Source organism: Schistocerca serialis, chromosome 3 (assembly GCF_023864345.2).
Source record: "Schistocerca serialis cubense isolate TAMUIC-IGC-003099 chromosome 3, iqSchSeri2.2, whole genome shotgun sequence".
NCBI classification, from domain to species: domain Eukaryota; kingdom Metazoa; phylum Arthropoda; class Insecta; order Orthoptera; family Acrididae; genus Schistocerca; species Schistocerca serialis.
Window position 1 is genome coordinate 886893965 of NC_064640.1, and position 15620 is coordinate 886909584.

General features: G+C 42.8%; 1 protein-coding gene across 1 annotated transcript in view; it reads right to left on the reverse strand.

Moving 5' to 3' along the window:
• LOC126471298 (uncharacterized) overlaps positions 1–15620 on the reverse strand; it is a 146589-nt gene that overhangs the window by 102088 nt on the left and 28881 nt on the right. The window contains exon 2 of the mRNA XM_050099418.1: positions 4472–4725. Within this exon, the coding sequence (XP_049955375.1) occupies positions 4472–4722 (251 nt within the window). The 5' untranslated portion in view covers positions 4723–4725. The remainder of the gene's footprint in view (positions 1–4471; positions 4726–15620) is intronic.

The following is a 15620-nucleotide window of genomic DNA, read 5'->3' on the forward strand; positions in this document are numbered from 1 at the left end:
GACTTACAAGAATGTTGAAAGTCAGTAACATATTTACCAGTGTAACTATAATTAAATATTAGTATTGCTGCTACAGTCTGACTGCGATCAATGTACAGGTAATGTCTCCTCTTGAAGGTTGTGGTTCTGGAACGAATCTCAGTATCTATAGCAAACGCTTGCAAATTGCATAGCGTCCGAGAAATACTTAATATGCACTTTTGTAGTAGTTTTCGTGATGTCTCGGCTTGTATGCACGGAAATTCTTGCCCTAACAGAACCAGTTTACGAAAATAACGTGGCAGCCCGTCCATCACGTGTTTCCCTTCCTGCTTTCAACATACGCAAACGTTCTCACCGCTAAAAGCCTGTGCGCACTCGCGAAAATACCGTTAATCATATAAGCATTCTTGTTGTTTGGAAAGAGAGCAGTCTCTAAGCACAGACGGGGAAATCAGAACCATTATGCAAACAGAAGTCGAAGCACTGTCTTACAGAAGAGAAAAAAATGGTCACAATTTTCGATATCCTACAGCTGGAGATGTCCTAATGCCATAGTGGCAGATGAGTGATGGCATACCCACCACAGATAAGTTGTTTAAGTGCGGTGACATGGAAAACCACTTAACAGAACAATAGGTTAAGTCCTGACAAAGGCCCAAACATTAGGTTAAGAAGCCCAGAGTACAGTGCCTAACATTAGGTTGTGCAACATGTTTGCCCCATGTAACTGCTTCTTGCAAGATCTACATGCTCCCAAACAGCCAAGAATGATGAGCAAGAGATATCCAACCCCCACAAACTGACTTTTTTAATAAATAAACAATATACCATTTCCACATATTCTACACATTGTCTAAATTGTTTAAACAATATTCCACGCAGATCAATCGAATTCCCTCCAAATGACCGATCAACTGAGTCTTTTTCCAGCCAATTCCTAGGAAGAGGTGATGGTCGGATGACTTAGGTTAGTGGAGGTGCCCTTTTTTCCCGCCACAATTCAAACTTCCAGTCAGTGGGTGTGGCACTTGCATCATAAACTGACGTCACGGCCGCCATCTTGGAAGGGGGTGTGCACTGTGCGTGTTAGTACACGATAGTGCACGTTCGTGCACTTTACTATGCTTTAGTGCACGCTAGTGCACATTAGTACACATTGGTACATGTCAGCCTGCCAACATTGGTTGGTAAGGGGATGTGGCGGTCGGTTAAGGATTGTGGTGGAGACTAAATATTTTATTCCAATTCCAGGTGGACGTGGCGCTCACGAAATTCTGACAAAATTTGAATTTACCACCTGGGAAGGGGTGTGGCACTTTCCAACCAGAGAGGTTAATTAATTGATCAATTTAATTAAGTAGACAATGTGACCTATCTTCCCACTGTTTTCTTAGGTTAATAGAGGTTGCATTGTCCTGATGGAATTTGAACTTCCCACTGGGGGTGTGTGGCACTTTCCCACCAGAGAGGTTAATTAATTGATGAAATTAATTAAGTAGTCAATGAAATTGATAAGAGTGAGAGGGGGGCCTATTTCAATAACTCAGACTTGAAAGTGTCCCTGTAGCAGTGACAGGTGGAGGGGGTTTGGGGAGAGGAGGGGGTGGTGGGACAATAGGTTAAGCACCTGTCAATCAAAAGGAAATGTGGGTGACATGGAAAAGCACTTATCAGAATAATAGGTTAACTCAGACCTGAAAGTGTACTTGTAGCAGCGAGGCGTGGTGCATTTCCTGAGGGGGAAGGGAGTGGGAGGGTATGGGGGGGAACAATAGGTTAAGTGCAGCGACATGGAAAATCACTTAGCAGAACAATAGGTTAATTACCTGTCTATCAAAGCAGAGCAACAGGTCTGCCCCTGAGTGCATACCTGCCCCTCATGTAGGCAACCCACACTAACAAAATGCGCCAGAAACGGCCTAGTCCCTCTACTGTAGATGTGCTATGCTATTTGGGTAGCAAACTAAATGGTGATGGTCGAAGAGAAGAGAATATAAAACGCAGATTGGTAATGGCAAGAAAAGTGTTTCTGAGAAAGAAAAAATTCTCAGCAATGAATATAAATTTAAGTTTTAAAAAGTCCTCTATGAAGTTATTTGTCTCAGTGTAGCCATATATGGAAGTGAAACACCCACTGTAAATGGTACAAACAAGAAGAGAAAAACAGCATTTGAAATATGGAGATGTAGAAGCACACTGAGAGTTAGAAATAAAGAAATATTGAATCAAATTGGAAAGAAAAGAAATTTGTGGCACAACTTCATGTAAAGGTAGGCTGGTAAAACATAAATTGAGACATTAACGAAAGTTTGATTTGGAATGCAGTTTTTTTTTTAAGGGTGGAAAGATAAAAGTTCTAGAGGGGACCAAGGCTTCACACTACAGCAAGCAAGTTCCGGTGGATGTAAGCTGCAGTAGCTAAGCAGGGATCAAGAGGCTTCCACATAGTAGTCTAAAGTGCAGAGCCGCATCAAATCAGTCTTCAGACTGAAGGGCACGACAACATTCCCCCCTAATTGCGTAAAAATGTAATCACATGTCAGTTCTAGTATAACATATTTGTCCATTGAATACCCATTTATCATCTGCATTTCTTCTTGGTGTAACAATTTTAATGGCCAGTACTGTATTCCATGCTGTACATCAGTTCTACATAGGTTGGATAAAAAGCAGTGTCTACAGGCCTATAATTCATATTAGACGTTACTAAAGATGTTCACTGTATTACATGCCCTCAATGTGATCACTTCACATGTCGACGTCCTTACCGCAGAGATGGGAGGCCTTGTACAACGTCAGTGCATCCATTTCTGTCGATGTCTTGCAAGGAACCCCCTATGGCATGGACGATGTTCTCTCTTGTGTCGTAGCGCGTTCATTTTGGAGAACAGTTGCTAATCGCATGGGATGAATAGGGTGGATGTTGCAGTATCTCCCACCCCCATGTACTCAGCAGCTTCTGCATAGTGTTCACCATGTGGTATCATGCATTGTCATGCAGTATGACAGGATTCAGTGCCAGACAAAAACATTGCTGTCTGCAACGACCACGTGACACTTCAGTCTTGATACATGCACGTTCTCCTTGTTTCCTAAACATACTGTTGTGAGCTCGAAATGACCTTCTACACTTTCATGAAGGACACACAGCAGTTGACTCAAACACTGCCGTCGCCACTCACTACGCTACTTCAGCTAGCTTTGTGCTACCAGATACAAACAGCCAGTATGAGAGGTGACGCACATATTTCAAGTTACAGCGGTGTTGCCACTACTTTTTATCCAACCAGTGTACCTTGGATAGTAAGAGGTAACCGTTCCTGTCGGTATGTCACCCTATTTGTTTGTTCGGGACCCGGATTGTAAACTTACACCTGCACATAAAGCTATGTTTTTAGATTCTTTTCAATGTGACGATGCCTGTGACGTTATTCTCAGATCGCCTTTTCGTAAGTCGTCGGTGTTGGATGGACTATCACAGGAGTTTCATGGTTTTTTAGCATTCGTTGGTTACTAGTTTTACATTCTTTTTGAACAAATTGTTGAGAGGGGGTTTGTGTCCGACTAGTTTGAAGTTGGTAAAATTGTGTTAATTTCTAAAAGTTTTCGTCAGGCAGCAACTGATAAATTTAGCCTTATTATCTTATTAAATTTCGTCTATAAGACTGTGCCGAGGGCGATGAATAGCTGGCAACTTACTCGTCATGTGTTGAACTTTGTATTTCAGTGTCAAGCTATCGGCTGAGTTAGCCGGCCCTAGTCAATGCCGCTTTTCAGATATATTGTTATTCCATTTCGTGATGCTTTTGGTCTTGTTAAAAATAGTAGCAAGAAGTGACTGACTAGGGAGAAAGTCCACTTTTTATCATTTTTTTCAGTGTACAGATGGCGGATGAGGCGTTGGATTGCCAAATCGCTGGTCCGTTTTCGATTCTCGGTCGTGGCTTTGCTTTCGTTCAATTTTTTTCGGTGTATCTAGTGGCATTCTGGTAATCTGAATACTTTTCTGTGCCCTTTTTGGAGTAAGGTATCGGGGGAAAAGGGGGGGGGGGGGGTGACTGATGCGTACCTGGAAACCGAGAGCGCGTGGGATCGCATCTCGGTCGGACTTTGGATTTTTCAGTCTTCGTTTTAACCTCGCCTTTGTCTGTCTACCGTATGCGCGAAAAAAAAAAAAAAACGGTTAAGGTGACCGTTCCTGTAAAGCGGAAAATACGGGTTTGAGTTCCGATCCGTCACAAATGTTTACTTGTCACCATTGAATTCATATCAGCGTCCAGTTGCGGTCGAAGTCAGCATTTATTTCATTTCATCATACATATATACAGCTGCTGGATCTTTGTTCCTTTGCACACGTCAGAAATAACAGAACCACACACATATCAAATCCGTAATGTTGCTTCAGTGGTTCGCAACATTTAATTGTTTAACTATAAGTGTGCAGTATGATATTACTCCCAAGAAATAAAAGTCAAAGTATGTAACTCACTATTCAGCTGGTGTCCTCTTCCTGCTGGTCAAATGGTTGAAACCATGTATTGAAGAAGTCTCCATAAATAAGAAAAAATAATCCAAAACTGGTTTCATCGGTAATAATACTGCAGGGTATTTGATCTTTTGATCAACTTCGCTCGCCGTACTTGCTGTGTTGAACTCAGAAAATATTTTCTTTTTACTGTGGAATTTATCGTACGGAGTCATGCCAGACTTTGCATGTTCTGCGAATTCAAGCTCGTACATTTCCTGAAAAAGAATTGCAATTCGTTATCAGTTAATTATACAGGGTTATTACAAATGATTGAAGCGGTTTCACAGCTCTACAATAACTTTATTATTTGAGACATTTTCACAATGCTTTGCACACACATACAAAAACTCAAAAAGTTTTTTTAGGCATTCACAAATGTTCGATATGTGCCCCTTTAGTCATTCGGCAGACATCAAGCCGATAATCAAGTTCCTCCCACACTCGGCGCAGCATGTCCCCATCAATCAGTTCGGAAGCATCGGTGATGCGAGCTCGCAGTTCTGGCACGTTTCTTGGTAGAGGAGGTTTAAACACTGAATCTTTCACATAACCCCACAGAAAGAAATCGCATGGAGTTAAGTCGAGAGAGCGTGGAGGCCATGACATGAATTGTTGATCATGATCTCCACCACGACCGATCCATCGGTTTTCCAATCTCCTGTTTAAGAAATGCTTCTGCTTTAGCCTTTTCCGTAAGATTTTCCAAACCGTCGGCTGTGGTACGTTTAGCTCCCTGCTTGCTTTATTCGTCGACTTCCGCGGCTACGCGTGAAACTTGCCCGCACGCGTTCAACCGTTTCTTCGCTCACTGCAGGCCGACCCGTTGATTTCCCCTTACAGAGGCATCCAGAAGCTTTAAACTGCGCATACCATCGCCGAATGGAGTTAGCAGTTGGTGGATCTTTGTTGAACTTGGTCCTGAACTGTCGTTGCACTGTTATGACTGACTGATGTGAGTGCATTTCAAGCACGACATACGCTTTCTCGGCTCCTGTCGCCATTTTGTATCACTGCGCTCTCGAGCGCTCTGGCGGCAGAAACCTGAAGCGCGGCTTCAGCCGAACAAAACTTTATGAGTTTTTCTACGTATCTGTAGTGTGTCGTGACCTTATGTCAATGAATGGAGCTACAGTGAATTTACGAAATCGCTTCAATCATTTGTAATAGCCCTGTATATCTGTCAATTAAGTATCCTCCAACAACAGTATTACAATGAGGTGCCACAAATCATGGCATAGCGAAATGCCCATAGACAGTTGGCGGTTGTATCGCGTACACAAAGTACAAAAGGCAGTGCAATGGCGGAACTGTAATTTGCGCTCACGTGATTCATGTGCAAAGGTTTCCGACGTGGTTATGGCCGCATGACGGGTATTAACTGACTTTGAATACAGAATGTTACTTGGAACTAGATGCGTGGGACATTCCATTTCGGAAATCGGTAGGGAATTCAGTATTCCGACATCCACAATGTTAAGAGTGTGCCGAGAATACCAAATTTCAGGCATTATCTCTCCCCACGGACAACGCAGTCACCGACTGTCTTCCCTTAGCCACCGAGAGCAGCGTCGTTTCCGTAGAGCTGTCAGTTAACAGCAGAAATCAGTGTGGGACGTACGACGAACGACAGCAGGACGAAATCTGGTGTTAATGGGCTATGGCAGCAGACAGCACAACATCGCCTGCAGCACCCCTTCTGGGCTCGTGACCATATCGGTTGGACCCTAGACGACTGGAAAACTGTGGCCTGGTCAGCTGAGTCCCTAATAGTATGGTTAGAATGTGGCACAGAACCTCCGAAGCACATTGCGCAAGCTGGTGAGGCTCCATAATGGAGTGGGCCAACTGGATCGCGTGTCTGTTCGGTTACTTGGGGACCATCTGCAGCAATTCATGGACTTCATGTTCCCAAACAATGATGAAATTTTAATGGATGACAATGCGCCATGTCAACTGGCCACAATTGTTCACGATGGGTTTGGAGAACATGTTGGACAATTTGAGCGAATTATTTGGTAGCTGCAGTTCGATCGAAGTGAATACAATCAGATATTTATGGGACATAATCGAGAGATCAGTTCGTGCACAAAATCCTGCACCGGCAACACTTCCGCAATTATGGACCGCTGTAGAGGCAGCATGACCCAATATTTCTGCAGGGGACTTCCAACAACTTGTTGAGTCCTTGCCACGTCTAGTTGCTGCACTACGCTGGGCAAAAGTACGATCGACACGATATTGGAAGGTATCCCGAGACTTTTGTCACCCCCAGTTTACGAGACGACATACACCTCAAAAAAAATTAATGAACAAAATGATTTTACGATGTTAAGGACAAGACAACTATTAATGTTGCAGTCCATGAAACAGCTATTCAACGAGAATCGTGCCCTAATTTTTAATTCATTAGTTTTTAATTAGTAAAATACAGTACTCTAACTTAACTTGCAATTGTGTATTTCATAATTCTTTCCAATGGGTATTTTTGGCCAAACTCCATCTGTAGCGCAATTGATTGGTTCATAGGTTTTTTGGTTCAGATGGTTCAAATAGCTCTGAGCACTATGGGACTTAACTTCTGAGGTCATCTGTCCCCTAGAATTTATAACTACTTAAACCTAACTAACCTAAGGCCATCATACACATCCATGCCCGAGGCAGGATTCGAACCTGCGACCGTAGCAGTCGCGCGGTTCAGGTCTGAAGCGCCTAGAACCGCTCGGCCACTGCGGCCAGCCATAGGTTTTTTAGTTAAACAAATATTTCCAATTGACATTCCTCTAGTATATCAATTAAATTTTATGATAACTACAAAATGCATTCATTTATCACATAGGTGTTATGAAACCGAATTAAAGTCACCATACGTCCGTTTGTAAAGCTAGAAAATACGCAACATAAACGTTTCAACAAAAAAAAAGGATGACAATGTGGCATGAACAAACGAGCAGCTTAGTTCCAACAGAAAATTTCTTGGTACTGTTGGTGTCCCAGTAGTCTTGTGATTCGCAGGTGGTTAGTTTGGGTTGATAGCATTATTATGTCCGCAGTGAATCTTTCTGTCTGCATCTGAGTTTGCGCTGTTTTGAAACTTCCTGACAGGTTAAAACTGTGTGCCTGACTCACATTTGAACGCGAAGTCGTATCTTTCGTGGATGACGTTATTGCTGCCTAAGCTATGCAGACACGACTTACCACCGGCTTACACAGTTTCAGTACTACCAAGTACTTAGCTTTTACTTGCCGAACATCACAGAAGCTCTCCTGAATATCTTGCGAGACTAGCACCCAGGAAGAAATGGCTCAGCCACAGCCTAGAGGTATTTTGCAGAACTGATCTGTCACTCTATAGCAAGGTCGAGTTTTTGAAACTTTCTAAAAAACTCAAGTTGTATGCCGGTCCAGAACTCAAGGCCAGAACTTCGTTTTTGACGAGCAACCCCCTTATTGACTGAGTTATCCATGCACAACTGATGACTTGCCCTCACAGTTTCAATTTCCAAACGTCCAGATTTAATCCTTCAGTTAGCTTCAAAAGCACATGTGTTCACTTAGTCACGCATTTGACCCTCACATACATATTATAAGGAACATTAATATTAGGATTCCAGGAATAATGGTTCAAATGGCTCTGAGCACTATGGGACTTAACTTCTAAGGTCATCAGTCCCCTAGAACTTAGAACTACTTAAACCCAACTAACCTAAGGACATCACACACATCCATGCCCGGGGCGGGATTCGAACCTGCGACCGTAGCGGTCGCGTGGTTCCAGGCTGTAGCGCCTAGAACCGCTCGGCCACCCCGGCCGGCCGATCCCAGGAACATATCATACATATGCCGAAGGATATTCTTTTGCTCTATATGGGGTGGTTTAGTTAAACTGTACACCTAAAATGTTTCTGGAACCGTTTATGAAAGGTACGAGCAAGAAGAGGACTCTGCTCTTGCATGCGTGCGTAACTCTCTTGTCTGGCTGCACAAGGTGGAAGAGGGGGAAAACTGAAAATGTGCCATGTATCAATAGCAAAGCACTTATACTACACACGACTTGGTTTCATATTATATGTTTCTCAACAGCATAGATCACAAAAAAATTTCAGTATTACTCTATTATTTTAGGCGCGCTGAAGACATAACATTTTATCGGGTACAAACTGGCGGTATACGGACACACGAGACAATCTCATAGATTTTCGCACTCAGGTTGCCACGTAATCATGATTTATTTAGTTTCGTAATCGAAAAAGTTCGATGGCAGGAGGAACAAGACTTTTGGTCAGGTGAATACAGGGTTATAAATACAAAATCAAATAGGGGTAATGAAAGAGTAGATTTAATAATGAATAAAAAAAATAGGAGTGCGGGTAAGCTACTACAAACAGCATAGTGAACGCATTATTGTGGCCAAGATACACACAAAGCCCACGCCTACTACAGTGGTACAAGTTTATATGCCAAGTAGCTCTGCAGATGATGAAGAAATTGATAAAATGTATGATGAGATAAAAGAAATTATTCAGGTAGTGAAGGGAGACGAAAATTTAATAGTCATTTGTGACTGAAATTCGAGAGTAGGAAAAGGGAGAGAAGGAAACATAGTAGGTGAATACGGACTGGGGGTAAGAAATGAAAGAGGAAGCAGTCTGGTAGAATTTTGCAAAGAGCATAACTTAATCATCACTAGGGGTAAGAGAACCACTTGGTTCAAGAATCATAAAAGAAGGTTGTATATATGGATGAATCCTGGGGATACTAGAAGGTATCAGATAGATTATATAATGGTAAGACAGAGATTTAGAAACCAGATTTTACATTGTAAGACATTTCCAGGGGCAGATGTAGACTCTGACCACAATCTATTGGTTATGAACTGTAGATTAAAACTGAAGCAACTGCAGAAAGGTGGGAATTTAAGGAGATGCGACCTGGATAAACCGACTAAGCCAGAGCTTGTACAGAGTTTCAGGGAGAGCATAAGGAAACAATTGACACGAAGGGGGGAAAGAAATACAGTAGAAGAAGAGTGGGTAGATCTGAGGGATGAAGTAGTGAAGGCAGCAGAGGATCAAGTAGGTAAAAAGACGAGGGCTAGTAGAAATCCTTAGTTAACAGAAGAAATATTGAATTTAATTGATGAAAGGAGAAAATATAGAAACCCAGTACATGAAGCAGGCAAAAAGGAATACAAACGTCTCAAAAATGAGATCGACAGGAAGTGCAAAATGGCTAAGCAGGGTTGGCTAAAGGACAAATGTAAGGATGTAGAGGCGTATCTCACTAGGGGTAAGATAGATACTGCCTACAGGAAAACTAAAGAGACCTTTGGAGAAAAGAGAACCACTTGCATGATTATCAAGAGCTCACGTGGAAACCCAGTTCTAAGCAAAGAAGGGAAAGCAGAAAGGTGGAAGGAGTATATAGAGGGCCTATACAAGGGCGATGCACAGAACGTAGATGAAGATGAAATAGGAGATAGGATTCTGCGTGAAGATTTTGACAGAGCACTGAAAGACCTAAGCCGAAACAAGGCGCCGAGAGTAGACAACATTCCATTAGAACTACTGATAACCTTGGGAGAGCCAGCCTTGACAAAACTCTACCATCTGGTGAGCAAGATGTATGAGATAGGCGAAATATCCTCAGACTTCAAGAAGAATATAATAATTGCAATCCCAAAGAAAGCAGACGTTGACAGATGTGAAAATTACGGAACCATCAGTTTAATAAGTCACAGCTGCAAAATACTAACTCGAATTCTTTACAGACGAATGGAAAAACTGGTAGAAGCCGACCTCGGGGAAGATCAGTTTGGATTCCGTAGAAATATTTGAACACGTGAGGCAATACTGACCTTACGACTTATCTTAGAAGAAATATTAAGGAAAGGAAAACCTACGTTTCTAGCTTTTGACAATGTTGACTGGAATACACTTTTTCAAATTCTAAAGGTGGCGGAGGTAAAATACAGGGAGCGAAAGGCTATTTACAGTTTGTACAGAAACCAGATGGCAGTTATAAGAGTCGAGAGGTATGAAAGGGAAGCGGTGGTTGGGAAAGGAGTGAGACAGGGTTGTAGCCTCTCTCCGATGCTATTCAATCTGTATATTGAGCAAGCAGTAAAGGAAGCAAAAGAAAAACTCGGAGTAGGTATTAAAATCCATGGAGAAGATATAAAAACTTTGAGGTTCGCCGACGACATTGTAAATACCGTCAGAGACACCAAAGGACTTGGAAGGGCAGTTGAACGGAATGGACAGTGTCTTGAAAGGAGGGTATAAGATGAACATCAACAAAAGCAAAACGAGGATAATGGAATCTAGTCGAATTAAGTCGGGTGATGCTGAGGGAATTAGATTAGGAAATGAGACACTTAAAATAGTAAAGGAGTTTTGCTATTTGGGGAGGAAAATAACTGATGATGGTCGAAGTAGAGAGGAAATAAAATATAGACTGGCAATGGCAAGGAAGCTTTTCTGAAGAAGAGAAATTTGTTAACATCGAGTATAGATTTAAGTGTCAGGAAGTAGTTTCTGAAAGTATTTGTATGGAGTGTAGCCATGTACGGAAGTGAAACATGGACGGTAAATAGTTTGGACAAGGAGAGAATAGAAGCTTTCGAAATGTAGTGCTACAGAAGAATGCTGAAGATTAGGTAGGTAGATCATATAACTACTGAGGAAGTATTGAATAAAATTGGGGAGAAGAGGAGTTTGTGGCACGACTTGACAAGAAGAAGGGACCGGTTGGTAGGACATGTTCTGAGGCATCAAAGGATCACAAATTTAGCATTGTAGGGCAGCATGGAGGGTAAAAATCGTATAGGGAGACCAAGACATGAATACACTAAGCAGATTCAGAAGGATGTAGGTTGTAGTAAGTACAGCGAGATGAAGAAGCTTGCACAGGATAGAGTAGCCTGGAGAACTGCATCAAACCAGTCTCAGGACTGAAGACCACAACAACAACAACAACAACAACAAAAATCGAAAACAACCTTTTACACACATATGTTTGATCGAAATATTTTATCACGTTTGCAACTTCATTATGCAGACGTTGAAACTCTTTCCAAGAGAAACAACGTAGATTTCTTGGAAAGTCTTAACGTAAAAGAATTTGTCTTTTAAACAGCAACCACATTGCAGATCAGTCAATTTCATCTGAAAAGGAACAGGGGCTGTTTCAATTGAAATGGCAAACGGCCTCGAAAATGAATATACGTTTTCTTGTCAAAATTTGTCCTGCCACAATGTGATTTTGTTTTTAAACGCATCCCCATCAAATCAGAAATAAGTTGTGCTTCACCGTGCAGTGTCTTACTGTGGATAGTGTGCAGTGAAGCCCACATAAAATGCGAGGTCTGCTATCCATTCCGGATGTTTTAATTTTCGTTCCTGCAGTCCTTTCTCCTTCATAAACTCTTAAATAGTGGGCTTTACCTCGAAAAATCATTCGAGACCCGACCCTCGATTTCACCAATGTGATTAGCAGTAATATATATAGTCTCCATGTTCTTCGTTCAGCTCCATCGAAAATTGTTGCAACTGACAGTATAATAATGCGTGCGACTTCAGAAAATATATTATTCGTTCTATCGATTTTGTCATGTGTTCCTGTCTGTAAATTTAGCACAAAGTGTTTCTTGATGCACAGTGCAATGACTGCCGTCTATCGATCACTTCAATTTTTTGCTCTTTCAATCACTTTAACTGAATCTTTAAATTCTTTCTGAATGTAATGTCGTTCCACAGTGAGTTTACGGTTCCTGTAGATTATGCGACTGCATAATAGATACTGGGAATTATCACCTTTCCCTTCTGTCATTCCAATTCATTTTTAAAGGCTTGTGGCGCTAGATCTCTAGACTGCCGCTTTTTGTGCGAACAGGCACTGGACCTGTCAACTTCCTGTAGACCACAAACAAATAGCGAAGGGCAAACGGTAACGACACCATGATTCTGCCAATTGAGGAATGTCACATTGGCCGAAAAATGCCGAAATGCTAAATAAAATGTCAAGCTATACCGAGTAGATCCGAGAATGACCAAGCAAACACGAGACAGGCCGAGCTTCGGCCCCCACACGTGCAGCACATCGTGCTCACGTCCGGTTTTGACCCCATGCCAGACCCTGGTTTAAGATATCGTAATTCTGATTAAGGAAAGGCAAACCTACGTTTCTGTCATTTGTAGACTTAGAGAAAGCTTTTGAAAATGTTGACTGGAATACTCTCTTTCAAATTTTGAAGGTGGCAGGGGTAAAATACAGGGAGCGAAGGCTATTAACAATTTGTACAGAAACCAGATGGCAGTTATAAAGAGTCGAGGGACATGAAAGGGAAGCAGTGGTTGGGAAGGGAGTGAGACAGAATTGTAGCCTCTCCCCGATGTTATATAATCTGTATATTGAGCAAGCAGTAAAGGAAGGAAAAGAAAAACTCGGAGTAGGTATTAAAATCCATGGAGCAAAAATAAAAACTTTGAGGTTCGCCGATGTCATTGTAATTCTGTCAGAGACAGCAAAGGACTTGGAAGGGCAGTTGAACGGAATGGAAAGTGTCTTGAAAGGAGGATATAAGACGAACATCAACAAAAGCAAAACTAGGATAATGGAATGTAGTCGGATTAAATCGGGTGATGCTGAGAGTATTAGATTAGGAAATGAGACGCTTAAAGTAGCAAATGAGTTTTGCTATTTGGGGAGCAAGATAACTGATGATGGTCGAAGTAGAGAGGATATGAAATGTAGACTGGCAATGGCAAGGAAAGCGTTTCTGAAGAAGAGAAATTTGTTAACATCGAGTATAGATTTAAGTGTCAGGAAGTCGTTTCTGAAAGTATTTGTATGGAGTGTAGCCATGTATGGAAGTGAAACATGGACGATAAATAGTTTGGACAAGAAGAGAATAGAAGCTTTCGAAATGTGGTGCTACAGAAGAATGCTGAAGATTAGATGGATAGACCACATAACTAATGAGGAGGTATTGAATAGAATAGGGGAGAAGAGGAGTTTGTGGCACAACTTGACTAGAAGAAGGGGCCGGTTGGTAGGACGTGTTCTGAAGCATCAAGGAATCACCAATTTAGTATTGGAGGGCAGCGTGGAGGGTAAAAATCGTAGAGTGGGACTAAGAGATGAATACAGCAAGCAGATTCAGAAGGATGAAGAAGCTTTCACAGGATAGAGTAGCATGGAGAGCTGCATCAAACCAGTCTCAGGACTGAAGACCACAACAGCAACAATTCTGTTTTCACCCAGGTGCACTGTGAGAAAGTCCTCACAAAAAGACGTAAACTCTCTTTACATGGCTACATTAATTGGCAGTATGTCGGTATCTGCATCGCTTTTTCAAATGGTAATCTAATCATTTCTACTGCCAGAACCGTAGTTCTAAAACAGACATATTCATCAGCGTTTCATTCTTTTAAATCCAGTAACTACATTCGGAGTAACTGCAGTGTTATAATTTGAGACTTATGTATTTTGAACATGAAACCAGTTACGGTCTTATGTGGAAGATAGTGATTCCATACCCAAATAAGAAAATGCGTCACGTCGGATAAGAAGCAAACGACGTGTTGCACCATCATGATACAGGTATAGAGGGAGCACTGCGGAAAAGCAGCTTTCGTTCTATCCGTATCGTTCACTTGCTTCGAGTGCTTTTTAGTCTGAAAAAATAAATGTCGCCGGCCGAAGTGGCCGTGCGGTTAAAGGGGCTGCAGTCTGGAACCGCAAGACCGCTACGGTCGCAGGTTCGAATCCTGCCTCGGGCATGGATGTTTGTGATGTCCTTAGGTTAGTTAGGTTTAACTAGTTCTAAGTTCTAGGGGACTAATGACCTCAGCAGTTGAGTCCCATAGTGCTCAGAGCCATTTGAACCAAAATAAATGTCTTTCGCATACAAGAGAAACTAGATATACTACTTCAATACGGAGACTGAAGAAGGAGGCTGAAGAGGACAGTTGAGTTGTGTGTACAAAAGTATCCGAACATAGTGTTCGAAAAGAATGAAAATTCAGCGAATGTGCTAAAATTGTTATTGAAAGACACTGGAATACTACACAGATGGAAAGGAGTAAGCCTGCAAAGAGCAGAGCGAAGGAAATACACTCCTGGAAATTGAAATAAGAACACCGTGAATTCATTGTCCCAGGAAGGGGAAACTTTATTGACACATTCCTGGGGTCAGATACATCACATGATCACACTGACAGAACCACAGGCACATAGACACAGGCAACAGAGCATGCACAATGTCAGCACTAGTACAGTGTATATCCACTTTTCGCAGCAATGCAGGCTGCTATTCTCCCATGGAGACGATCGTAGAGATGCTGGATGTAGTCCTGTGGAACGGCTTGCCATGCCATTTCCACCTGGCGCCTCAGTTGGACCAGCGTTCGTGCTGGACGTGCAGACCGCGTGAGACGACGCTTCATCCAGTCCCAAACATGCTCAATGGGGGACAGATCCGGAGATCTTGCTGGCCAGGGTAGTTGACTTACACCATCTAGAGCACGTTGGGTGGCACGGGATACATGCGGACGTGCATTGTCCTGTTGGAACAGCAAGTTCCCTTGCCGGTCTAGGAATGGTAGAACGATGGGTTCGATGACGGTTTGGATGTACCGTGCACTATTCAGTGTCCCCTCGACGATCACCAGTGGTGTATGGCCAGTGTAGGAGATCGCTCCCCACACCATGATGCCGGGTGTTGGCCCTGTGTGCCTCAGTCGTATGCAGTCCTGATTGTGGCGCTCACCTGCACGGCGCCAAACACGCATACGACCATCATTGGCACCAAGGCAGAAGCGACTCTCATCGCTGAAGACGACACGTCTCCATTCGTCCCTCCATTCACGCCTGTCGCGACACCACTGGAGGCGGGCTGCACGATGTTGGGGCGTGAGCGGAAGACGGCCTAACGGTGTGCGGGACCGTAGCCCAGCTTCATGGAGACGGTTGCGAATGGTCCTCGCCGATACCCTAGGAGCAACAGTGTCCCTAATTTGCTAGGAAGTGGCGGTGCGGTCCCCTACGGCACTGCGTAGGATCCTACGGTCTTGGCGTGCATCCGTGCTTCGCTGCGGTCCGGTCCCAGGTC